We start from the raw sequence: 23,949 nt of genomic DNA, 5'->3' as shown, positions 1-23,949 counted from the left end.
TGGATGACATCGCTAGCTCTCGATGCCTCTCCAGAACTAGGAAAATCATTCATGACCATCTCCATCCCAGACACCACCTACTCAGCTTGCTGCCCTCCGGAAGGAGGTACCGGTACAGGAGCATAAAGAACAGAACAAACAGACTGAAAAACAGCTTCTTTCCATGGGCTGTCAGGACACTTAATACACACATGGGTTGCTAAAATGCTCTTTTGCTTATTTTTATGAAGTGCAATAACTTTTAACTACCTCGATTTTACTTCTTTATTTATTCTATTTTTTATGACATGACCAAATATTCTTGTTTTAGGTGTTCTTGTTTTTATGTATGTTCTTGTTCTTATGTGTTTTTAATACACCTTCAGTTGTGGCACGTCAATTTCATTGTATAGGTGACTGTGCAATGACAATAAAGGCTGTCTTACCTTCATATGAAAGGGGATGAATACCTATACACACTCCAAATTTCTGTTTTGTTTCATCTTAATTATTGTTTTTGTCACAATAAAAAAAATTGCACCTTTCAAGTTGTAGGCATGTTGTGTAAATCAAATGGTGCTAATCCCCCAAAAGTCCATTTAAATTCCAGCTTGTAATGTACAATTATAAAGAAATGCACAGTTATAACATATTCAAGGTATGTAATATACAGTAAAATCTCCTATATTTTAAGTCCACCGCACACCTTCCCGATTCGCTTACGATTTTGTCGGGCCGATTAAATCGCTTGTGAATCGTGAATGTGTGTGGGGGCACCTCGTAGCCAATTTCATCGGTTCTCGGTTGCTTGGTTCAGATCAAACTGGTCTTGATCTTTAAGGACGCAATCTCCTCGTACGCAACACAATCGGTAGTGTGTGCGTTGTTACTACGATCTCATCGGTTACGATAATTTTAAACAGCCAATTGGAGTGCCAGGATTGATCACACGTGAACTGCAGACCGGGAAGCACAACTTGTGTCACTTTGGGAAGCGTCCACCTGTCTTTATGACATTAGTACATGTGATTACAGCAAACGGGAAAAGAGGAATGAGGCTATGGCTGTAATCGTGTCAGCTTTGAAAATGCCTGGTAAAGTATTATGGCATTGTCAGTGGCACAGAAATCGCTTGTCCGGAATCCTGGAACAAGTTGAATTTTAAGAACGACTGAACAAATTAGAATCAGTTCTTATTATTGATTTGTCTAGTTGGGATTATTATCCCTTTTTGATTCTAATATTCAAAATTTAATACCTCTCTCTCTCTCTCTCTCTCTCTCTCTCTCTCTATATATATATATATATATATATATATATATATATATATATAAACATTTTTTTTTGTACTATCACGTGATATCTTGAGCACATGACCATCTATTTGGGCTGAATGTGTACGATGTCTTGCAAATGTGTACGGGGAATTTTGAACCGATCAAATCGGACCCGTATACTCGTAACCGATCGCCCGACACACGAAGCCCAGATGAAATTGGGAAGGTGTGCACTGGGCTTTAGTCTACAGAGCTGCAGCAAGTGCACGGTTTTATGCACAAACAATCTTATGTAGTACTCCCTAAATGACTCCATTAAAATGCTCAATAATCTATATTTGACAATGATGATGATGATGATGATGATTGAGGATGTACAGTGGGGCAAAAAAGTATTTAGTCATCCACCAATTGTGCAAGTTCTCCCACTTAAAAAGATGAGAGAGGCCTGTAATTTTCATCATAGGTACACTTCAACTATGAGAGACAGAATGGGGGGAAAGAATCCAGGAAATCACATTGTAGGATTTTTAATGAATTAATTGGTAAATTCCTCAGTAAAATAAGTATTTGGTCACCTACAAACAAGCAAGATTTCTGGCTCTCACAGACCTGTAACTTCTTCTTTAAGAGGCTCCTCTGTCCTCCACTTGTTACCTGTATTAATGGCACCTGTTTGAACTCGTTATCAGTATAAAAGACACCTGTCCACAACCTCAAACAGTCACACTCCAAACTCCACTATGGCCAAGACCAAAGAGCTGTCAAAGGACACCAGAAACAAAATTGTAGACCTGCACCAGGCTGGGAAGACTGAATCTGCAATAGGTAAGCAGCTTTGTGTGAAGAAATCAACTGTGGGAGCAATTATTAGAAAATGGAAGACATACAAGACCACTGATAATCTCCTTCGATCTGGGGCTCCACGCAAGATCTCACCCCGTGGGGTCAAAATGATCACAAGAACGGCGAGCAAAAATCCCAGAACCACACGGGGGGACCTAGTGAATGACCTGCAGAGAGCTGGGACCAAAGTAACAAAGGCTACCATCAGTAACACACTACGCCGCCAGGGACTCAAATCCTGCAGTGCCAGACGTGTCCCCCTGCTTAAGCCAGTACATGTCCAGGCCCGTCTGAAGTTTGCTAGAGAGCATTTGGATGATCCAGAAGAGGATTGGGAGAATGTCATATGGTCAGATGAAACCAAAATAGAACTTTTTGGTAAAAACTCAACTTGTCGTGTTTGGAGGAGAAAGAATGCTGAGTTGCATCCAAAGAACACCATACCTACTGTGAAGCATGGGGGTGGAAACATCATGCTTTGGGGCTGTTTTTCTGCGAAGGGACCAGGACAACTGATCCGTGTAAAGGAAAGAATGAATGGGGCCATGTATCATGAGATTTTGAGTGAAAACCTCCTTCCATCAGCAAGGGCACTGAAGATGAAACGTGGCTGGGTCTTTCAGCATGACAATGATCCCAAACACACCGCCCAGGCAACGAAGGAGTGGCTTCGTAAGAAGCATTTCAAGGTCCTGGAGTGGCCTAGCCAGTCTCCAGATCTCAACCCCATAGAAAATCTTTGGAGGGAGTTGAAAGTCCGTGTTGCCCAGCGACAGCCCCAAAACATCACTGCTCTAGAGGAGATCTGCATGGAGGAATGGGCCAAAATACCAGCAACAGTGTGTGAAAACCTTGTGAAGACTTACAGAAAACGTTTGACCTCTGTCATTGCCAGCAAAGGGTATATAACAAAGTATTGAGATGAACTTTTGTTATTGACCAAATACTTATTTTCCACCATAATTTGCAAATAAATTCTTTAAAAATCAGACAATGTGATTTTCTGGATTTTTTTTCTCATTCTGTCTCTCATAGTTGAAGTGTACCTATGATGAAAATTACAGGCCTCTCTCATCTTTTTAAGTGGGAGAACTTGCACAATTGGTGACTGACTAAATACTTTTTTGCCCCACTGTATACACAGACGCTGGTCCACCAGTGGGGTGTCATATCCAGGGAATAAAACATAACAGGCTGTTATGATGGGTGACTGATTATTTTCCTCCAACAGCATACCACAAAGAGTTTTATTCCTCTTATACCAGCATTTGTCAATGCTAACAATATTTTTATTTATTAAAGAATGGCATGTTGTACTGTCGTTAAATTTAATGTTGTGGAACATTCGCCAAAGTTAGTTTCTCTTGTCACTTACATTATAGCATGTTATCGACAGTTCCTCTCTCACCATCCTCTTGATTTTTTTAAGTTAATAAGACAAAAAACAGCTTGTCATGTTACCTAGAAACTGGAAATATCTTAAGACATAAAAGAACAGCTTCTCTGATTGCTTCTGGTGACAAAGCACCTATACTGGAGACTTCTTCCACAAAAGCTGTTAAAAAATGTTGTTAGAAGATGAAATGTAACTGAGTAATACATGGACACTTTAATCTTGAGTAAGATGATGCATAGAAAATCATGGATGCTGGGTACAGGATAATAACGGAAGCAAATCCTTCATATATGTTTTAGCTGCTTCCTTTTCCATAACAGGACATTATATTAATGGTATTTAGCAGATGCTCTTATACAGAGCGATGTACAAAATACCCAGAGCAGCCTGGAGAGTAGCCTGGGGGTTTGGTGCCCTGCTCAAGGGGACTTCAGCCATTCCTGCTGGTTCAGGGAATTGAACCAGCAACCTTTAGGTCAGGACAGCAACAAAGGTCATATTTCCAGGACATGTGGTCTATGTGAGTGGTGTGTTTGAGTTAGACATGCAGCAATTAGATCATTCAACAGTAATTTTTTGAAAGAATTCACAGGGGGGACATACCGCAAACACAGAGGGTCCACTACATGGGGGGGGAACTACACTTAAGGCAAAATATGACTCCAGACTTACGTAGAGTGAGTTATGTGATAAATACTTTTTAATAATTTGACTCTATAATACACTCCCAGTTCCATAGTCCAATGGTGGAATGAAATGATTTTGCGACAAATCCATGGCTTAATTACATTCCTTTTCATTTGGATATCATTTCCTTGATGTATTTTGTTCTTCCATTCCCTCAAAAGTGTGCTGTGGAGCGACAAAAGACAATTTCCAAATGCATCATCACATAATAATATCAAATACTCCAAACGTGTAATGTAAAATATATGAAATTAAAGATGGCTAGAAAATGTAAATAATGCAAATATACATCTTAAATACACTCCAACCGAGGTCCTCGCTTCTGTAAAACATGAAAATGATGCAGCACGTAAACAAGTGTAATGAAATATGATGTTCATTTAACACTGTAGAAGCTGAAATCAAATCATTTTTACATGCGCACGCACACGCACGTGCACACAGTACATTTTCTCCAATCGTCCTTTCAAAATGCACACACTTCATTTGGTATTTAATGAGCTCTGATACTTGTGCACTTACAGACTCTAAACGTTTTTTAAATAATGTAATAAATATAGATTTCTGTGTCATATACATATAAATAAATATTTTATATATATACATTTTATATATATATATATATATATATATATATATATATATATATATATATATATATATATACACACACCTTCACAACATTGATGAAAAAAGAACCAAACAAACAAAAAAACAGACACACATTAGGACATTAAAAGATACAACTCGGTCTAGGCCCTGTACAGTTCATGTCTACTGCAGACGCGAGCAGAAGAACCAAATGGGGAAAAAAACAAAACAAAAAGGCAGCAGCTTTGACTTTTTTATGGAAATAAAGGTCAGAACAGAATTCATAAAGTGTTTACACTTTATATGTGATCCTATGATGATCAAGCATTCCACGGTTTAGAAAGAAAACAAAATAATTCTGCAAAAAGCTCAATATAGTCTACAGGACTACGGCCAACAAATCTGATACAGACACTGACCCTATCGTAAATGGGAGTTCTACTGAACTACAATACATACAAATATACATACACATATATATTTATATCTTTTGCATTGTATTGAAGTGGTTACAATATAGGGACGTGATATTGATGGATATATTAAAAAAACGTACACTTCTTTGTTTCACATATGACTAGAACTGAGTCCATACTGGGTGTGCTGGTGGAATCGTCAGATCATGAATTTCGATGCAATTCGGAGTGTTATAGTACTTCCTGTTGGCTTTCCTTTCTCAAAAAGTGAGGAAATTTAAAAGGTAAAAAAGTTAAGGACATTTTTAAAAAAATCAAAACAGCTCAAAGCTTTGAATAAGGGGCTATTTATACAACCATTACTACTTTTCTAAGATTTAGGATGAGTACTATGACTTTGGCTTTATGCAAGCAGGATACATAGTTTTTACAGTTTCATTTATAATCAGTAGATTTCTGTCATTACAAGGCTATCAATAAAAAAAAAAAGAAGGCTTAGATGTGATACTGAACAAGAACCTGCGATGCCCTTCAATGTCTTTCACATCCAGACATTAGGATCGGATAATCAGAGAATGTAGCAGCTTTGTGTTAATAATCTCGAGCCAATGAAAGGAATCCTGATTCAGCTTTCTTTTTCAGTGCCTGAAAAAGAAATTTCACGAGAATTTCATTCCATCTTTATTTCACCATTCCTTATATTTCAGGACACATTTTGGTCAGAGACATGCAAGCAGTTTGGTTATGACGCATATCAAACCAAATATGCCGTTCCTGCATCCCCGGCCTTTAATCGATGATGCTTTAGTGGAAAGCGATTTATTTTCAACAGCAAACGAGCCATTAAGATCACATTTTTTTGTTGGTCGTGAACCTAGCTTTGATACTAATGTCTGATTAAAAAGTGTGAAGCAACCACTTTTCTCATTTTTGTATCTATCTAGGATAAACACACTCACAACTTTATAAGGAACGGCTAGTACACCTGCTCATTCCTGCAAATGTCCAATCATGGAGCAGCAGCACAGAGCATACAATCATGCAGATACAGGTGAAGAGCTTGAGCTAATTAAACACTCGAATGGTGTGATTTATACATCAGCTGTCCGGGATTCAGTTGTCTGGTCTCAGGGAGTTAGTGTCGAATGTAACCTCAGACCTCTGTTCTTGTCTGACAGGAGTGGAACCTGAAGTGATGTTCTGTTGTTGTAGCCCATCCTCTTCAGAGTTTTGTGGAAAGTGGTGCTTGAAAGTTTGTGAACCCATCCATCCATCCATCCATCCATCATCTGTAGCCGCTAATCCTGCTTTACAGGGTTGCAGGCAAGCTGGAGCCTATCCCAGCCGACTATGGGCGAGAGGCGGGGTACACCCTGGACAAGTCGCCAGGTCATCACAGGCCTGACACATAGACACAGACAACCATTCACACCTACGGTCAATTTAGAGCCACCAATTAGCCTAACCTGCATGTCTTTGGACTGTGGGGGAAAGCGGAATACCTGGAGGAAACCCACGCAGACACGGGGAGAACATGCAAACTCCTCACAGAAAGGCCCTCGCCAACTGCTGGGCTCAAACCCAAGACCTTCTTGCTGTGAGGCGATAGTGCTAACCACTACACCACCATGCTGCGCCAGTTTGTGAACCTTTTAGAATTTTTTATATTTCTGCATAAATATGACCTCAATCATCATCACATTTTTAGACAAGTCCTAAAAGTAGGTAAAGAGAACTCAATTAAACAAATGAAACAAAACGTTATAGTTGTCCAGTTATTTATTGAGGAAAGTGATCCAATATTACATACCTGTGAGTGGCAAAACGATGTGAACTTCAACTAAATGTTTGTGGTAACTGTTGATCATGAACATTGGCTTGGAGGAATTTTAGCCCATTCTTCCATACAGAACGGCTTCAGCTCTGGGACGTTGGTAGGTTTCATCACATGAACTGCTCGTACAATATTTCTATTGGATTAAGGTCAAAACTTTGACTTGACCATTAACTTTATTGTTCTTTAACCATTCTTTGGCAGAATGAATTGTGTGCTGAGGGTCATTGTCTTGCTTCATGACTCACTTTCTGTTGAGATTCAATTCAGACAGATGCTCTGATATTTACCTCGCCTGCGACGGAGTCAGCAGGGCGAGGTATTGTAATCAGTGCGGTTTGTTTGTTTGTGTGTCTGTCTGTTAACAATCTAGCGTCTAGACGGTTGCACCGATTGACTTCAAATTTCCAGGGTAGGTGGCCAATGGTCCGTAGATTACCTGATTAAATTTTGGGGGTAATTGGGTTAAGGTGAAGGTCACCGGAAAAGGTCAACCTTTCAGTCAAAATAACATTTTCCATTATAACTCAAAAACGGTTGCTGATAGACATTTGTTGACTATTATGAGCATGTAGGAACTCTTATATGGCCTTTCATTTGGCATCATGATCTTTGACCTTGAAAGGACAAACTGAAGGTCATGGGTTTTCAAAGGGCTATAGCTTTAAAATGGTTCATGATAGCCAGATGTTTACCATTATCAACATATAAGAAGTCCCATATGGGCTTTCAGTTGCCGCCATGACCTTTGACCTTGAATGACTTTGAAATGTCAAACTCAAGGTCATGGATTTTCATAGGACGATAACCTGACAGCTGATGATTGAGAAATATTACCATTATCAACATATAGGTATAAAATAAGTGCTGCCAAGCGAGGTTTGTTTTGCCTGGCAACACTTGTTTCCTTTAGAATTTGCTGGAATTCATTGTTCCATCAATGATGGCAAGTCATCCTGGCCAGATGCATCAAAACAGGCCCAAACCAAGACACTACCACCACCACCATGTTTCACAGCTGGGATAAGAAGTTTCTAATCCTGGAGTGCAGTGTTTTCCTTTCCCCAAACATAATACTTCTCATTTAAACCAAAAAGTTCTATTTCAGTCTCATATGTCCACAGAATTTTTCCAATAGCCTTCTGGACTGTCCACGTGATCTTAAGAAAACTACTGTCAGGCAGCAATGTTTTTTTGGAGAACAGGAGCTTTCCTTTTGCAACCCCTGCCATGCACACCATTGTTGTTTAGTGTTCTCCTGATGCTGGACTCATGAACATGAATATTAGCCAATGTGAGAGAGGCCTTTAGTTGCTTAGAAGATTCCTTTGTGGCTTCTTGGACTATTACAAGCCTTGCTCTTGGAGGGTCTATGTTGGTTGACCACTCCTGGGGAGGGTAACAGTGATCTGTCTGATTCTGATTGGTGGAGTCCAAACTCTTTAAAGGTTCTGTCACCTTTTCCAGTCTGATGAGCAACAACAACTCTTTTTTTTCTCAGAAATTTCCTTTGTTAGTGCCACTTACACAAACGTGTGTTGGGAAGATCAGACATCCCTGTTCTTTAAATAAAATAGGGAACCTACTTACATACTTGGGATTGTCATCCCAGTCACTGAAAACATCTGACTTTAATTTCACCTTTGAATTAACTGCTAATCCAAGAGGTTCACATACTTTTACCACCCACAGACATGTACTGTAGTACTGGATCATTTTCCTCAAAAAAAATAAATGACCAAGTGTAATATTTTTTGTCTCGTTTGTTTAATTGGGTTCTCTTTATCTACTTTTAGGAATTGTGTGAAAATCTGGTGATGTTTTAGGTCATATTTATGGAGAAATATAGAAAATTCTGAAGGTTTCAAAGACCTTCAAGGACCACTGTGTTCTGAGATGCTTTTCTGCTCACCATCGTTGTAAAGAATGGTTATTTGAGTTATTGCAGCCTTCCAGGAGTTTTTCTCCTCTAACCTCCCTCATCAACAATGCATTTCCGGCCATAGAACTGCTGCTCACTGGATGTTTGAGTTTCTCATCTCATTATCTCTAGCCGCTTTATCCTGTTCTACAGGGTCGCAGGCAAGCTGGAGCCTATCCCAGCTGACTATGGGCGAAAGGCGGGGTGCACCCTGGACAAGTCGCCAGGTCATCACAGGGCTGACACATAGACACAGACAACCATTCACACTCACATTCACACCTACGGTCAATTTAGAGTCACCAGTTAACCTAACCTGCATGTCTTTGGACTGTGGGGGAAACCGGAGCGCCCGGAGGAAACCCACGCGGACACGGGGAGAACATGCAAACTCCACACAGAAAGGCCCTCGCCGGCCATGGGGCTCGAACCCAGACCTTCTTGCTGTGAGGCGACAGCGCGAACCACTACACCACCGTGCCGCCCCCGTTTGAGTTTCTGAAATACTCAAACCAGCCTGTCTGGCACCAACAACCATGCCACAGCAAATGCCACTGAGATCACATGTTTTACCCATTCTGATATTTGATGTGTACGTTAGCCGAATCTGTATCTGCATGATTTTATGCAGATGCATGATTGGGATAATTTCAGGAATGAGCAGAGGTATATGTGTTCTTAATACAGTGGTCAGTGAATGTATATACACACAAAGAGGAGGTAAAAGTACTTTACTCAAGTACGAGTGAAATTACTCATCTAAACAAATCCTCTGGTAAAAAGTTGAAGTACAGCTTCAGTTTCTTTACTCAGGTTAGATTAAAAAAAAGAATCAACTCTTGCGTTTACTTAAAGCATGAAATTAAAAGCACAAGAATTGCTTCATAAAAGAAAATCAAACACTGATTTAAGTTCCTGATGGTAAATTAGTGGCCATTCACCAAGAAACGTGAAAAAATATCTACCAGCTTTATTCTTAATCTCTCAAATGGTAGGTAGCTGATGATACAAGCTACCTGGATGCTAATAGCGACCTCTTACAACAGGAACGATCTTGATGAATAAAAAGTGTTAGTATGCGGCAACAAATGCATTATAGAGCCACATATAATGTGTCATTATTGCTGTTAAAGTTTAGATTTGTTAGAGTTCTTGAAGCTGTCTGATGTGAAAAGTTTGCCTTATGACAAATATGAGATTATAGAGAAATACAGTGAGTAGAAAGTAGAGATTTTTCTTTTGAAATGTTGTTAGTAAAAGTCACAAATGTTAGGTGAATGAAAAACTCAGGTAAAGTACAGATACGTTAAAAAACGAGCTTAAATACAGCAACTGTACACTTAGTTCCCACTTCTGTATATAAGTGCTGGCTGAATGTACAGAATTATACGCATGCTTAGCTGGTTCACCTTGACAAACCCCCTAGAGAATATAGTAGACGGGAGAATACATCAACGTTGTAGATCCTGAGTGTCAGTGCGTTTTGGATATTATCCAATGGTTAGAGTCAGCAGTTTGCAGTCACAGGTCTCGGTCAGCTAAAGCTCAGAGTCATGGACCTAGCCTAGATCCCTGCTTTGATGGGGAAACCAGAGGGACAAAGAGATGACATAATTGTGTTTGGCTTCGTGTCATTTAAGGGCTGGCATATGGAGAAATCAATGTGATCTGATATAATAATGAGCGCAAAAACAAACAAAAAAAAAATCAGCATCTGTCAAAACATGTCTCATCACTTAATGAAAAAGATATTTGTTTTTTGCGTTCCGAGTCTGGAGTAATAGCTCGATCATTACGAATGTCTGAAAGAGCGCTTAAAGAGCTCTTGCTACTATTTTACTGCTCTTCTGGGGAATTTCACAAATGGAAAATATCACAGAGAATTAAGTGTTGCTTTAAGTAGATCAATTCTTTCAAAAGCTCACTTACAGCTTTAAAAAAAAAACAATCTGGAAGGTATTAAAATTGACGTCTTATTTACTTACACGTTTGCACATCGGGGGGGGGATTGAGACCAAAAAAGTACACTGACGCACTTTTGCCATTGATGCATCATCTGACAGTCTAACAATCACAGGTCAAATGGGGATAAACCTTGAGTAATAGTTTTGGCATTATAGATAAGGTAGACTGCAGTATACTAGTCAAGATGGTCCGAATCATGGCCAAGACAAGACCAATACCAGGGACGAATCCAGACCGATGCAACCAATGCACGTGCATCGGTCAGAAATATATGTGCACCCCTTGGCATCGGTCATGGGGTGTTTGCGTACTTTACCACTAGCTGGCTACATGGGCTATAGCCATGCTCAACCAACAGACCAATGGCCCAGGATCCAACCACCTGTGGTAAGTGGTGATGCCTACCTGACCCAATTACCTGTATTCTCATGATGCTTTAAATACTGACCTGAGACAGAGAATCTACAGTAGGTCAAACCAATAAAATGCTCCAGAAAGAGGTCGAAATTTGCTGCAAATAACAGGCCGAGCTGCGGTCGTATCAGGCTGTGCCTGGGCTGTTTTGAAAGATCTTAGGGAGAGGGAGATGCCTGTAAAGTTTGGTGGGGCTCGGCCTTTTGGTGGCCGAGTTATGAATTTTTAAATCCTGGCGTACGTGTGCAGCTGGAGCCAGGGCTCATATTAAAGTTTTTGGTGAGCTGTGCTCGCATGGGGGGTTTGGGGGCGAACAGCGGGCTGAGCCGTGGTTGTAACGGGCCAAGCCTGGCTGTTTCGAAAGGTCTTAGGGAGAGGGAGGTGCCTGTAATGTTTGGCTGGGCTAGGACTTTCGGTGGCCAGGTTATGAATTTTTAAATCCCTGTGTGCGTGAGTGGCTGGAGCCAGGGCTCATATTAAAGTTTTCGGCGAGTCGCACTCACGCTGGGCTTCAGGGGTGAATAGCAGGCCAACCCGCGGTTGTAGTGGGCCCTGACTGCCCTCTTCGGAAAGGGCTCAGCATGCTCTATGCCCCTGTGAAAATCCATAGCGATCTGGTAAAATTAGTGTAAATATTTCTGGAAATGTGCATCTGTCAGATTCTTGGGCTGGCTCCGTCCCTGCCAATGCTAAAGAGTATGAGACCAAGATTGGCAAACAACCACACAGTTTTACAAACTGTGGTTTACAAAACCAAACTCTATTATGCTGTAGACCCAGTGGCGATCATAGAGTGATTTACTCCCTGGGCAAAACCCCCTGTGGTCCCTTTTTTTGGGACCGTTTTTTTTTTTCGCGCCTGCGCTCGTATAGCCCCCCCACGTTGGGCTCCGTATTAGCCAACAGAATGTTAACAGCTGTACATGGTCGTTTAAACATTTCTCGTCGTGTGTTGTACGTCGCGGACACAGCCCGTTATAAATTTGCTGTTACCAGAATGGCAATGATCAAGTCGTAATGTATTACTTAAGACTCTGTGTAATGTCATAGTAGTGTAGTACTATGGTAGTAAAGTCTTTTTGATGACTAGTACAACGTTCCGCTGGCGGGATTGTGCATATTATGGGGCCACGACAAGTTAGGCACACACACACACTGATGACGTCACCTGCGCAACTTTGGTATTGGGCTTCCCCATCCAAAATGTTCATCCCCCCCGGCCCGTCTTGTTTTTTTTTTCGGGGGGTTTTTTGGGGGGACCTTTTTTTTTTGGGACTGTTTTTTTTTTTTGCGCCCGCGCTCGTGCCGCCCCCCCCGCAATGCCGCCCTGGGCGGCTGCCCGGTCGGACCGCCCCCAGGACTGCCCCTGTGTAGACCACAGTGAACAAGCCCCAGGGGGTAAAGCCTGATAGGAGACCAAAACCATCCATCCATCCATCCATCCATCCATCCATCCATCCATCCATCCATCCATTATCTGTAGTCGTTTATCCTGTTCTACAGGGTCATGGGCAAGCTGGAGCCTATCCCAGCTGACTATGGGCGAGAGGTAGGGTACACCCTGGACAAGACGCCAGGTCATTGCAGGGCTGATACAGAGACAAACAACCATTCACACTCACACCTACGGTCAATTTAGAGCCACCAATTAGCCTAACCTGCATGTCTTTGGACTGTGGGGGAAACCGGAGCACCCGGAGGAAACCCACGCGGACACGGGGAGAACATGCAAACTCCACACAGAAAGGCCCTCATCGGCTGCTGGGAACCCAGGACCTTCTTGCTGTGAGGCAACAGTGCTAACCACTACACCACCATGCAGACCAAAACTAAATTGAGAAAAAAATGCATTCAAGGCAGAGAGGAAACCAAAATCAGGTTGCAGTGGTCTGGAGACGTACCAGCTTGATATCGGTCATTAAAATTGTGTTATTTCTGCATAATTCTAACTGAAACTCTAGCAAAGGATGGATTATGTACTGTTTCAACAGAAACTTTTGTATGTTTGATCATGACAGGATATTGTGATAATAGGTTGCTCAAGTATCATGTCAGTCAGTCAGTCAGTATTTGGATGTTATACATTCATTTATGGTTTATTTCTTTGAAATCAGGTCTTGATAAATTGCACACCTAAGCTCATATTAGCGAGTCACTCATATAACTTATATCCATCTAGCTATATTACCGTATATGGCTTCTATAGCTAACTAGTTAAATGCAAATGAAAATAACGCACTATTCAGGGTGAAAACTGATTTTTTATTTGCATGTTGTGGACTAGGCTTTGTTAGCTTCCTTGGTAGCAAGCTAACTGTAGTAGCATTCCAAGGTTTATCTTTCTTCATAATGTCTCTAGACACATTTAATGAGCAACATGTTCGTTCTGATTGTTTTGATTTGTTGCTTTTCTAAGTTGTACATAATTAGCAAAGAACCGAGTGAGTTGATGCTTGGGTGATGGTATGAATGTCAGGTTACAGCACAAGGAACTGCTCTGAGTGACCTTTTCCTTGCTCTGGCCTTTCACCCAAGGTTAGGCAATTTCTACAATTCAGAGAAATTTGAATGGTATTTGCAGAAGTTGTCCTTATTACTGATTTGAACAGCTTTACAGTTCTCTCCCACTGGCATAGATCGGATTAGAATTTTAGATCCCTGCAGCAGGGCAATTTTAATCTTCAGCCATCTCATATATCTCTCCTAAATGTTTTATCACCATGCTTTATCACAAAACCACTGCAGAGGCTGCTGTGGAAAAATCCTGTCCACAATTAACATTATGGCTGCCTTCACATTGTGCTTGACATTTTCTGTCTTTCTGCATAAGAAGCTCAAGTGATCAAAGTCAAACTATGGCTCACATTCTGTACAAATTGACAGATTTTAAAGCCGGAGCACTGAAACTGTGTCTATTTAAAGCCTCAAACAAATCCGCTAACACGCCTCTGCATGTTTGGTGTGGTTTGGGTTATTTTCGGAGAAGCCTTGTCCTGTTCTCTTTGCCATTTCTTATTTTTAGTGCTGCTTTGTTATTTTAGTGCTGCTTGTTTGCCTGCTGAAAATTTGTCGAATGAAAACTGTATCTAACCAGGAAGCTGGATTGTAATCGAATACATTTAGTTGCCCATGGCATTAAAGATCTTAAAACGTTATGGAGCAGGATTTTTTTCTTGGTTCAAACAACAAAAAAAGTCCATTTTTCTTTTGTCAAACCATTTTTTTTAGTTGTTACTCAGAAACCTTCAAATGGCCAAGCAGGAATGTGTGATGGTGTTCACGTCTTTCTGCTCTTGGAATCTTAGAGATAGTTTGGAAATAAGATATGTCACATAGGCATAAACTTCACAGTGTGCTAAAACATAACCATTCGTACAAGTAGGACTTAACTCTTATATCATATGGTTGAAAGTGTTGTACTGAAAGAAACTCAAGAGATACCCATAATGCAGTGATGGGGAAAATTTTTTAAGCAATAATAATAATAAATTTTTTGTTAATATTCATTGAAATTTCAAAGCTTGTAAGATTATGTTCTTGGTCCTCATGAATGAATATTAAAAAAATCCCTCATAAGCAACATAACAGATTCTGGTGTTGACTGTTGTTAATGTCTTACGGAATCTCCCTGTTTAACTTCTGGTACAAACTGTAAGTTGGACATTTTGAGAAGCTGCAATATTCAAAAGGGTGGTGTTTTAACGCAATTCCGTACCCTTTCTGTGATAACTGGCTGTCTGAATCCCTGAACTGACGAGAGAAAAAGGCTCAAACTGAGTGTTCATGTTTGAAATGACTCCTTATGTTAAAGGGTAGCAAACTTTTAAAGCTGTGATCTTTTTATATTTGAGAGATGGTCCATATATTCTCTGAGCATACTGTATACATGTACCTATTCTGACTCATCTTATAACAACAAAAAAAAAGATTTATTCTAAACAGACATGTACCATCTATCACCACATTGAAAGTGTACCATCATCAAAGTTCGCCAAATACTTTGATTCGAAGCTGCAGGTATTTGACAGACGTCTCCACAACGCTTCCAGGCTTCATTATCCTGATACGACTTTATCCTGATTTGACTGGTGTAGCTGAGCCAGCAGTCTCTGTCTGAACAATCCTTCGCACAAAAAGAGCTGACGAAGGAAAAGTAATTAAATTAAACTTTGACCATTACATCTAGACAGGCCCTACACCACAGTGTGTTTTTGGGAGCTTGGAATTTATACCCTTTATTCTTCAAAGGATGATCAGGTCTCACCCCCCTCCCCCTCACTTGATCAGAGGGTAACTCCTGCTCCAGGTTTCTTTCCCACATCTCTATTTTCTCCATCACCCTGGGAGACAAATCTTGAAATTGTGTCTACATTGGCACACCACATTTGGGGCGTTATTCAACTGAAGGTCTCGTACCCTGTTTCGACTGCAGCTGTTCCCTGGAGTTGCTTAGCAATGGATGGTAGGGGGAGTGCACTAAAAGGAAAGTTTTGGTGCTCGAGATCAAGATCAGACAGCGGATGACTGCTTGATGCTGTGGAAGCTGACCCGAGTGGGTGAGGTGGGAATGGACATGGCCCGTGCCACCCGTGCCCGGATTGAGTGCTTGTCCTGCCAACGGTGCCAGCGCTTCCGAACAGCAGAACGGACCTGGGGAGAGATGGAGAAGTCTGCAATTACTTCTGAGCAACTAAATCAAAATTAGTGAGATTTCTCATTTTTAGGGAACAAGTACAGAACCTACTCACATACATGGGGTGTTTGGAAGGAAGAGTTTTTTTTTTTGTTGAAAGGCTTGCCTTAAGTTTGAATGAATAGTAATGTCAAAGTCCCTCTCACGCCAGAATCTGGTCTTCCCAGGCAGTCTCCTGTCCCAGTACTAACCAACTCTTTAAGGTGTATGGGTGTGGTGCCAATCTCTGTTTCAATAGCTCTCGGCCTCTCACCTATACAGCTAGGGTTACAGTGGGGGGCTAGTCCTCTGGTAACCTCGAGAGTTTGACTTCCCCACTTGTATTTGTATTGCAACGTGCCTTGCCAGACAGTAGTAGGTACCATTTTTATGATAGCCTTCGGTATGACCCGACTGCGAGTAGAACTCACAATCTCCCAGTTGAGAGGTGGACGCGCTAACCACTAGGCCAACTCATGGTGAATAGTAATGTAGTTGTAAATAAAAGGGCCTGGTTACTTCGTCAGCTAACATCACATGACCTGCCATTGCGCTACAACCCCAACAGACAAAACTAACCAATTTTTTTGAATACATTTTTGATAAGCAATGGGGTGTGTGTGTGTGTGAGTTTACTGTGTTTAATATAATTTGGGCTAACTCTCAAATATATACATGTTGTATACATAGTTTATTTCCTTGGGCAATTCATCCATTATCTCTAGCCACTTATCCTGTACAGGGTCGCAGGCAAGCTGGAGCCTATCCCAGCTGACTATGGATGAGAGGCAGGGTACACCCTGGACAAGTCGCCAGGTCATCGCAGGGCTGATACATAGGTGGGGTTTACATTAGACCATATCAGCGGATCATCAGATTAACGTTTTTAAAAACGATTAGCGTGCACACAGCAACGCCAATACATGATTCGTGTGCACACAGCAACGCCAATACACGGATACGCTAATCACATGACTAATTCGGCACGTAAGTTGAAATGTGTCAGTGCGGCTCATCGCTTCCTCCTCAGCGGCTGCGCTCCAAATCACTCTGCCCTGAACAGCGAGTGCCCTCTGGAGGGTGCGCACTCCGGCCCTGCGCAGCTCACAGAGCGTGCGAGTGAAGTGCACGAGCAGTGATTCGGGACTGAGCCACTGTGCGCAAGTCACTTACCACTTGCAAGTGGAAGGATGGCAAGCCTAAAGACGATCATAACTACACAATGGGCAGTATTTGCATCAGTATTTGCAGTATTTTCATACTTTTATACTCTTTAATGAAAGGTGATACAAGGCGGAAGTCCGCGCCGTTTTTCAGCAGTCGCGTCACATGACCAACGCCAGCGAATCAGGAAGGTGGATGTCACAGTGACGTTACCCAATGACGACGCCAGCTAGAGCTCAGCACAGCATATCCGCGTATTCTCAATGTTTACACAGCACCGGACCAGACACGATCTGGATTGAATATGTGGACCCTGGCGGATTCCCGTTTCCCGGTGTTTCCAGGCGTTTTAATGTAAACGGACAGTGCATCCGCGAAGAAAACAAGACAGATACGGTCTAATGTAAACTTGGCCATAGAGACACACAACCATTCACAGCTACAGTCAATTTAGAGCCACCAATTAACCTAATCTGCATGTCTTTGGACTGTGGGGGAAACCAGAGCACCTAGAGGAAACCCACACAGACATGGGGAGAACATACAAACTCCACACAGAAAAGCCCTTGTTGGCTGCTGGGCTCGAACCAAGAACCTTCTTGCTGTGAGGTGACAGTGCTAACCACTACACCATCGTGCCTCCCTGGGCAACTGAAGGTTAAATAGACCAGCCTTTGAATGCTGCTATGCATGCTGCATACGTTTTAAGCAATAAAAGGCTTTGAATACTATTGTAACAAGTGGTAGTGAGAGGCAAGATGCAAATGCATACAATCGATTGTGATATTTAATTAGGAAGATCAGAATCAAGGTGGACATCACACAAGGGCAATCCATAATTTAAGACCAAAAGCATCAGCACGGTCATCACCAGGAAACATTGAAGCAATGAACAAGGCTTGGACTTGACAGATAAACAGCATGGCAAGACTTTGCAAGCAGACAAAGACACAACAGGGTATAAATAGACAAAATAATCATGATGTAAACAGAGAACAGGTGAAAACAATCTTGAAGTACACCAGTGACAGGACAGGGGAAGAGACAGGACTAGAATCAAGCGAATGCATATGTCATAGCAAGTAAAAGCGCAGTGGGCGAATGATCTTAAAACAAAACAGGAGAGCAGTGCTTATCCGCTCTGAACCATGGGCTGAGAGGGGGGAATTGTGACAGTTGTAGCTTTGTATTGGCTGAAATAATCTACCTTTTGTAGCAAGAATATTTACTCAAATCTATAGCGTGTTGAAACTGGGCATTTCATTATTCAAGATATTAAATATTTATAATTCCTTTTGTAGTTAGTGTAACGATGCCTTCAAACAGAAGGAAATGCTGACGCTGTCCTTTTAACATCTTTCGATCTAAGGATCTCTACATGGCCCTAGTGTGGATATTAAAAGAAAGAAATGCACGAAACATCAAGCTTAAATCATTTGAATTCAACTTTCATCATAAAGAGAGAACACAATGCTTTTTTTTTTTGCTTCCTTGGGCTTTGGAGGAAATAATTGAAGCCAGGAGAATTTACCAGAATCCATCTAGCTTATAGTTGGAGGCAGAGGCTTTGAGGTGTCCTTTCTATTAAAACCTTGGCATTTCCAACATTTGACTGTGTGAAAATCTCCAGAGTCTTGCAACTCTGACTGCACAGCACAGCCAAATTATGACTTACCCTGAAATACACACACGCTTTTTACACAAACATGAAAAATTGTACTCTTCAAGTACATTATATGCTTAGTATTGAAAAAAGATTCTTCAAAGCTTCAATGGATATTCAAAGGAAAATTCTGCTTGGAAGCACATAGGAAATGTTTATTTAAATATTTGAAATGTGCTTAGGGTTTCTGGTGCTGAGTTGTTGGTTTACAGTATATTTCCGTTATTCCTGTGAGAGGTTAGCACTGTGAGCGTTCTGAGCCTCTCTTAGGCCAAGTTTACATTAGACCGTATCTGTCTTGTTTTCTTCGCGGATGCACTGTCCGTTTACTTTAAAACGCCTGGAAACGCCGGGAAGCGGGAATCCGCCAGGGTCCACGTATTCAATCCAGATCGTGTCTGGTCCGGTGCTGTGTAAACATTGAGAATATGCGGATACGCTGTGCTGAGCTCTAGCTGGCGTCGTCATTGGACAACGTCACTGTGACATCCACCTTCCTGATTCGCTGGCGTTGGTCATGTGACGCGACTGCTGAAAAACGGCGCGGACTTCCGCCTTGTATCACCTTTCATTAAAGAGTATAAAAGTATGAAAATACTGCAAATACTGATGCAAATACTGCCCATTGTGTAGTTATGATTGTCTTTAGGCTTGCCATCCTTCCACTTGCAAGTGGTAAGTGACGTGCATGCCCGATATGCACTAGGATCACACACACAGCGGCTCAGTCCCGAATCACTGCTCGTGCGCTTCACTCGCGCGCTCTATGAGCTGCGCAGGGCCGGAGTGCGCACCCTCCAGAGGGCACTCGCTGTTCCGGGCGGAGTGATTTGGAGCGCAGGATGCCTGCAGAGCCGAGCGTATCCGTGTATTGGCGTTGCTGTGTGCACGCGAATCGTGTATTGGCGTTGCTGTGTGCACGCTAATCATTTTAAAAACGTTAATCTGATGATCCGCTGATACGGTCTAATGTAAACCCCACCTTACATGACAAGCTGACATTGCTAGTCCAGCTACAATGGCATTTAATGATCTCAAACATGAGGGTTAATGGTCAGGTTTCTGATATTAGGAATAAAAACAGAGTAAGTGTTACTTTATCAATCACCATTTTCCAGCAATGTTTAAGATCATCTCATTATCTCTAGCCGCTTTATCCTGTTCTACAGGGTCGCAGGCAAGCTGGAGCCTATCCCAGCTGACTACGGGCGAAAGGCGGGGTACACCCTGGACAAGTCGCCAGGTCATCACAGGGCTGACACATAGACACAGACAACCATTCACACCTACGGTCAATTTAGAGTCACCAGTTAACCTAACCTCGATGTCTTTGGGGGAACCCAGAGCACCCGGAGGAAACCCACGCGGACAACATGCAAACTCTGCACAGAAAGGCCCTCGTCAGCCATGGGGCTCGAACCTGGACCTTCTCGCTGTGAGGCGACAGCACTAACCACTACACCACTGTGCCACCCCTGTTTAAGATCATATTAATGAGAAATCCAATGTAGAAACAGTGGCGACAGCAAATATTGGACTCAAAGCTCCAGAATGCAACACGCTGAGTTTTGTTGATGCGTTCTATAGAATATAATGCATTCATAACAAGATGATGAGCGCGATGGCATTTTAGCATGAAAGATGAAGTTTTGGAAGCTCCTCTGGTTTGAACAGTGAGGAATGACAAAAGTGCTCATTTACGCAAGTTAGTGTAGAGATACATAGAGAAGCAAGGGCTAAATCCTACTGGTGCCACTTTCAGCAGGTGAGTCAAATGGCATTGTGGGTAATGTAGGAAACTCTTAACCAAGATTTAAAATGATTATACATACAGGACACTTTTTCGATGGAATAAAAATGTGTTCTATTCCCTTCTAACGGGTTTCATTCATTTGGTTCGATAGCATGCAATATTGTTAGCATATCGCTTATCCAGCGTGGATTACATCACTCTACCCAGTGGAGAATGAGCGTTGAATATGGGTTACGATGTTGTATGGTTGTCAAGACAACATGATGTCACACGTCGGACCTGATGCGAATATCCAATGAGAGAGTTTTCTGCTGCGCAGAAGCATTCTGTGTTTGCTGGGAAAGAGAAAGACGTGTTGAATACTTGAAAGGCTACCAAAACTTCATTAGATATTCTTCACGCATATTTACAAGAGAAAAACACACCAACGGACCTCGAAAAACTGGAAAAGAGAGAGTGTATACTACTACTACTACTACTACTACTACTAATAATAATAATAATATTGGCTGGCTTTCTTCATGGTATATCAGATATATTCTATTCAGCTAGCATGATATTGAACTCGTCTTCAACTCGTTCAATATCATGCTAGCTGAATGAAATATATCTGATATACCACTCATTATTATATGCCAACATTATTTAATTATTATACATACAGGACACTTTTTCGATGGAATAAAAACATGTTCTATTCCCTTCTAGCAGGCTTCATTCATTTGGTTTGACAGCATGCAATATTGTTAGCATATCGCTTATCCTACATGTATTATGTCACTCTAGCCAATGGAGAATGACCGTTGAATATGGTTTACGATATTGCATGGCTGTCAAGACAACATGACGTCACACGTCGGAGATGTAAAACTTCCACGCTAGCGAGCGACTGGGACAATTTGTAAACAAACATGGCGGCCAAGTTTGCTTCGTTAAATACGGAAGATTTTGAGAGAATTTTAAAAGAAACCCGTCTACCACTCGTTCAGTATTATGCTAGCTGAATGAAATAGATCTGATATACCACTCAACGCCAGTTAATGTTATTTAAATATTCTGATATTATTTACACTAAGTTACCTCTAAGAGGCTTCACTGTTAACTTCACAACACTATAATTCATAAACACAGTAACATGGTGTTGCAAGCTGGCACGAGCCTGACACAGTTTGTGTTTTCCATGATGAAGATTACCATGTACTTTTATTTCATTTTGGATTTCAGTTCAGGTCCTTCTTGCCATTGTTTCCCTAATTATGCTCATCTGTGCCTCATTTCCCCTCAGATTTATTTCCAATGTTGTGTGCTCTCATTGCGAGGTCTTATCATGCATTCTTTGCAAGGTCTTATCACACAAGTCTCATCTCATCTCATTATCTCTAGCCGCTTTATCCTGTTCTACAGGGTCGCAGGCAAGCTGGAGCCTATCCCAGCTGACTACGGGCGAAAGGCGGGGTACACCCTGGACAAGTCGCCAGGTCATCGCAGGGCTGACACATAGACACAGACAACCATTCACACCTACGCTCAATTTAGAGTCACCAGTTAACCTAACCTGCATGTCTTTGGACTGTGGGGGAAACCGGAGCACCCGGAGGAAACCCACGCGGACACGGGGAGAACATGCAAACTCCACACAGAAAGGCCCTCGCCGGCCACGGGGCTCGAATCCGGACCTTCTTGCTGTGAGGCGACAGCGCTAACCACTACACCACCGTGCCGCCCCTCACACAAGTCTGAGCCTTGTTATTTTATTCTGGCTCTCAGTTTAGACATTTACCTCTGTTACTGGTGTCAGATTTGTTAACGGTTATGAACCAACAGAAGTCAACTCACAATGTAAAAGAAAAATGGCTTATATTAAAATACCATGCACATTTCCATTCCATGCTGAGAAGTAAAATTTTCAAGAGCACACAAGGTTGAGGGTAAAAAAGGCACTAATTACATATCAGGTTAAGGTTTTTTTTTTTGGATTACACAACTTTTGTGCTGGGAGTGAAAGAAAATGTCAGTTCAATTTCCATGTGACCTTTAAATGTGTCCCTCAGCTACTGATGGCCATAATGGGGAAGACAGATGTGTGCTGTGTTTTTCTATGAGAAAAATATTTGACGGATATGTCTGAAGGTAGATCAGAGAGAGGGAGAGAGAGAGAGAGCATGTTCACAAATAATAGTCTTTTCTCTGAATAATGCTCAGTTGTTGAAGATTGTGAAACAGATTGCTCCATGAGCAGAGAAAAACGCTTTTGCTCTGAGCTATTGTACTGTAGGTCTTATAGTGAAGAATGTAAGCTTGAGAACATCTATACAACAGAATGATACAGACTTTGTGCACAAAAGCCATGAAATTCACATATTTCAGTATTTAACAACAAGCTTAAAAGTAGACGGCCTTTCAATTTCATAAAACCAGTGAAATTTAGTTCCCTCTGAAATTTGGTCATTGTGATACTTGTTTATTTCTGTAATGTCTAAAAAAATATATATATCAGGCAATTCTGTGGCTGGGAAGATATTTAATTTGAGTGGATTCCCGAGCGAATAATGTGCATGAAATTGCTCGCTTCGTGCAGTCAAGCAGACAGAGGAAGTCCGTGTGCGCATGCGCAGGTTTACCTTCTTTTTCTTCTTTTTTTGGGTTTTACGGCAGCTGGCATCCACAGTGTTGCATTACTGCCATCTACAGGTTTACCTTTGACCGTGTACTGACAGTTACATCATTCTGTCATTAAATGAACACCTGATCACACCGAGGTGCTCGCTGACCGCCGATATTTATTAGTTTGGTCCTGTGCTTCCTTTCCTTCGTATATAACATAACATCTTTTCTTCTCGTTTTCCGTTACTGTAGTCAGTCTTTCGCGTTTCATTCGCACGCTCACGTCCTCCATTTTTCTCTCCCGTTTCAGATTTGTATCCCACAATGCCTTGTGTGAACAGGGAAAGCCTACTGCGTGATGCGTGATGTAGTATCTTGTATTGCATCATGGTGAAGCAGGAAAAAATAGCGGAGAATTTAGGGCCATGTGGTGCATGATTGCTCATATTCAGTGAATGTGGATAGAATAAATTGTATTATTTAAAGCTATTAGAAAAATCAAACAAATTGGCAAATATACAATTCAAAACGCCAATTATACCTTGCTACCGTTGGTGACAGTTTCTTTCTAATTTCATATTATGAAAGGACCACATGAGCACCATATCGTCCTGTAGCCTGTTTCAATTAGCAGCCAGCTCTCATGAGAAATTTGTTCAAAATTGAAGGCAGGTTCATTTTCATATGAACAAAGCCATAGGAATTAGTATTAACATTATCTTTGGTCGGGTGGTATGGTGGTGTAGTAGTTAGCACTGTTGCCTCAC

The 23,949-nt window shown here is 41.6% G+C and overlaps 1 protein-coding gene across 2 annotated transcripts in view; it reads right to left on the bottom strand.

Moving 5' to 3' along the window:
- Positions 1–4,860: 4,860 nt before the first annotated feature.
- crhr1 (corticotropin releasing hormone receptor 1) overlaps positions 4,861–23,949 on the bottom strand; it is a 389,999-nt gene continuing 370,910 nt past the window's right edge. The window contains exons 14-15 of one of the 2 annotated variants that reach the window (XR_009650889.1): positions 15,743–15,976; positions 4,861–5,837 (exon numbers count right to left, since the gene is read on the bottom strand). Coding sequence is in view for 1 of the 2 variants with exons in the window: in XM_060901899.1 (XP_060757882.1) it covers positions 15,836–15,976 (141 nt within the window). In the remaining variant the exon portion in view is untranslated. Of the gene's footprint in view, positions 5,838–15,442; positions 15,977–23,949 lie in introns of those variants that run through there. The other variant, XM_060901899.1, reaches the window with a different exon arrangement.

The sequence above is a fragment of the Neoarius graeffei genome, chromosome 20 (genome assembly GCF_027579695.1).
Source record: "Neoarius graeffei isolate fNeoGra1 chromosome 20, fNeoGra1.pri, whole genome shotgun sequence".
NCBI lineage: Eukaryota > Metazoa > Chordata > Actinopteri > Siluriformes > Ariidae > Neoarius > Neoarius graeffei.
The sequence above is the reverse complement of the archived record's forward strand: the minus strand, read 5'-3'. Positions and strand labels throughout refer to the sequence as shown.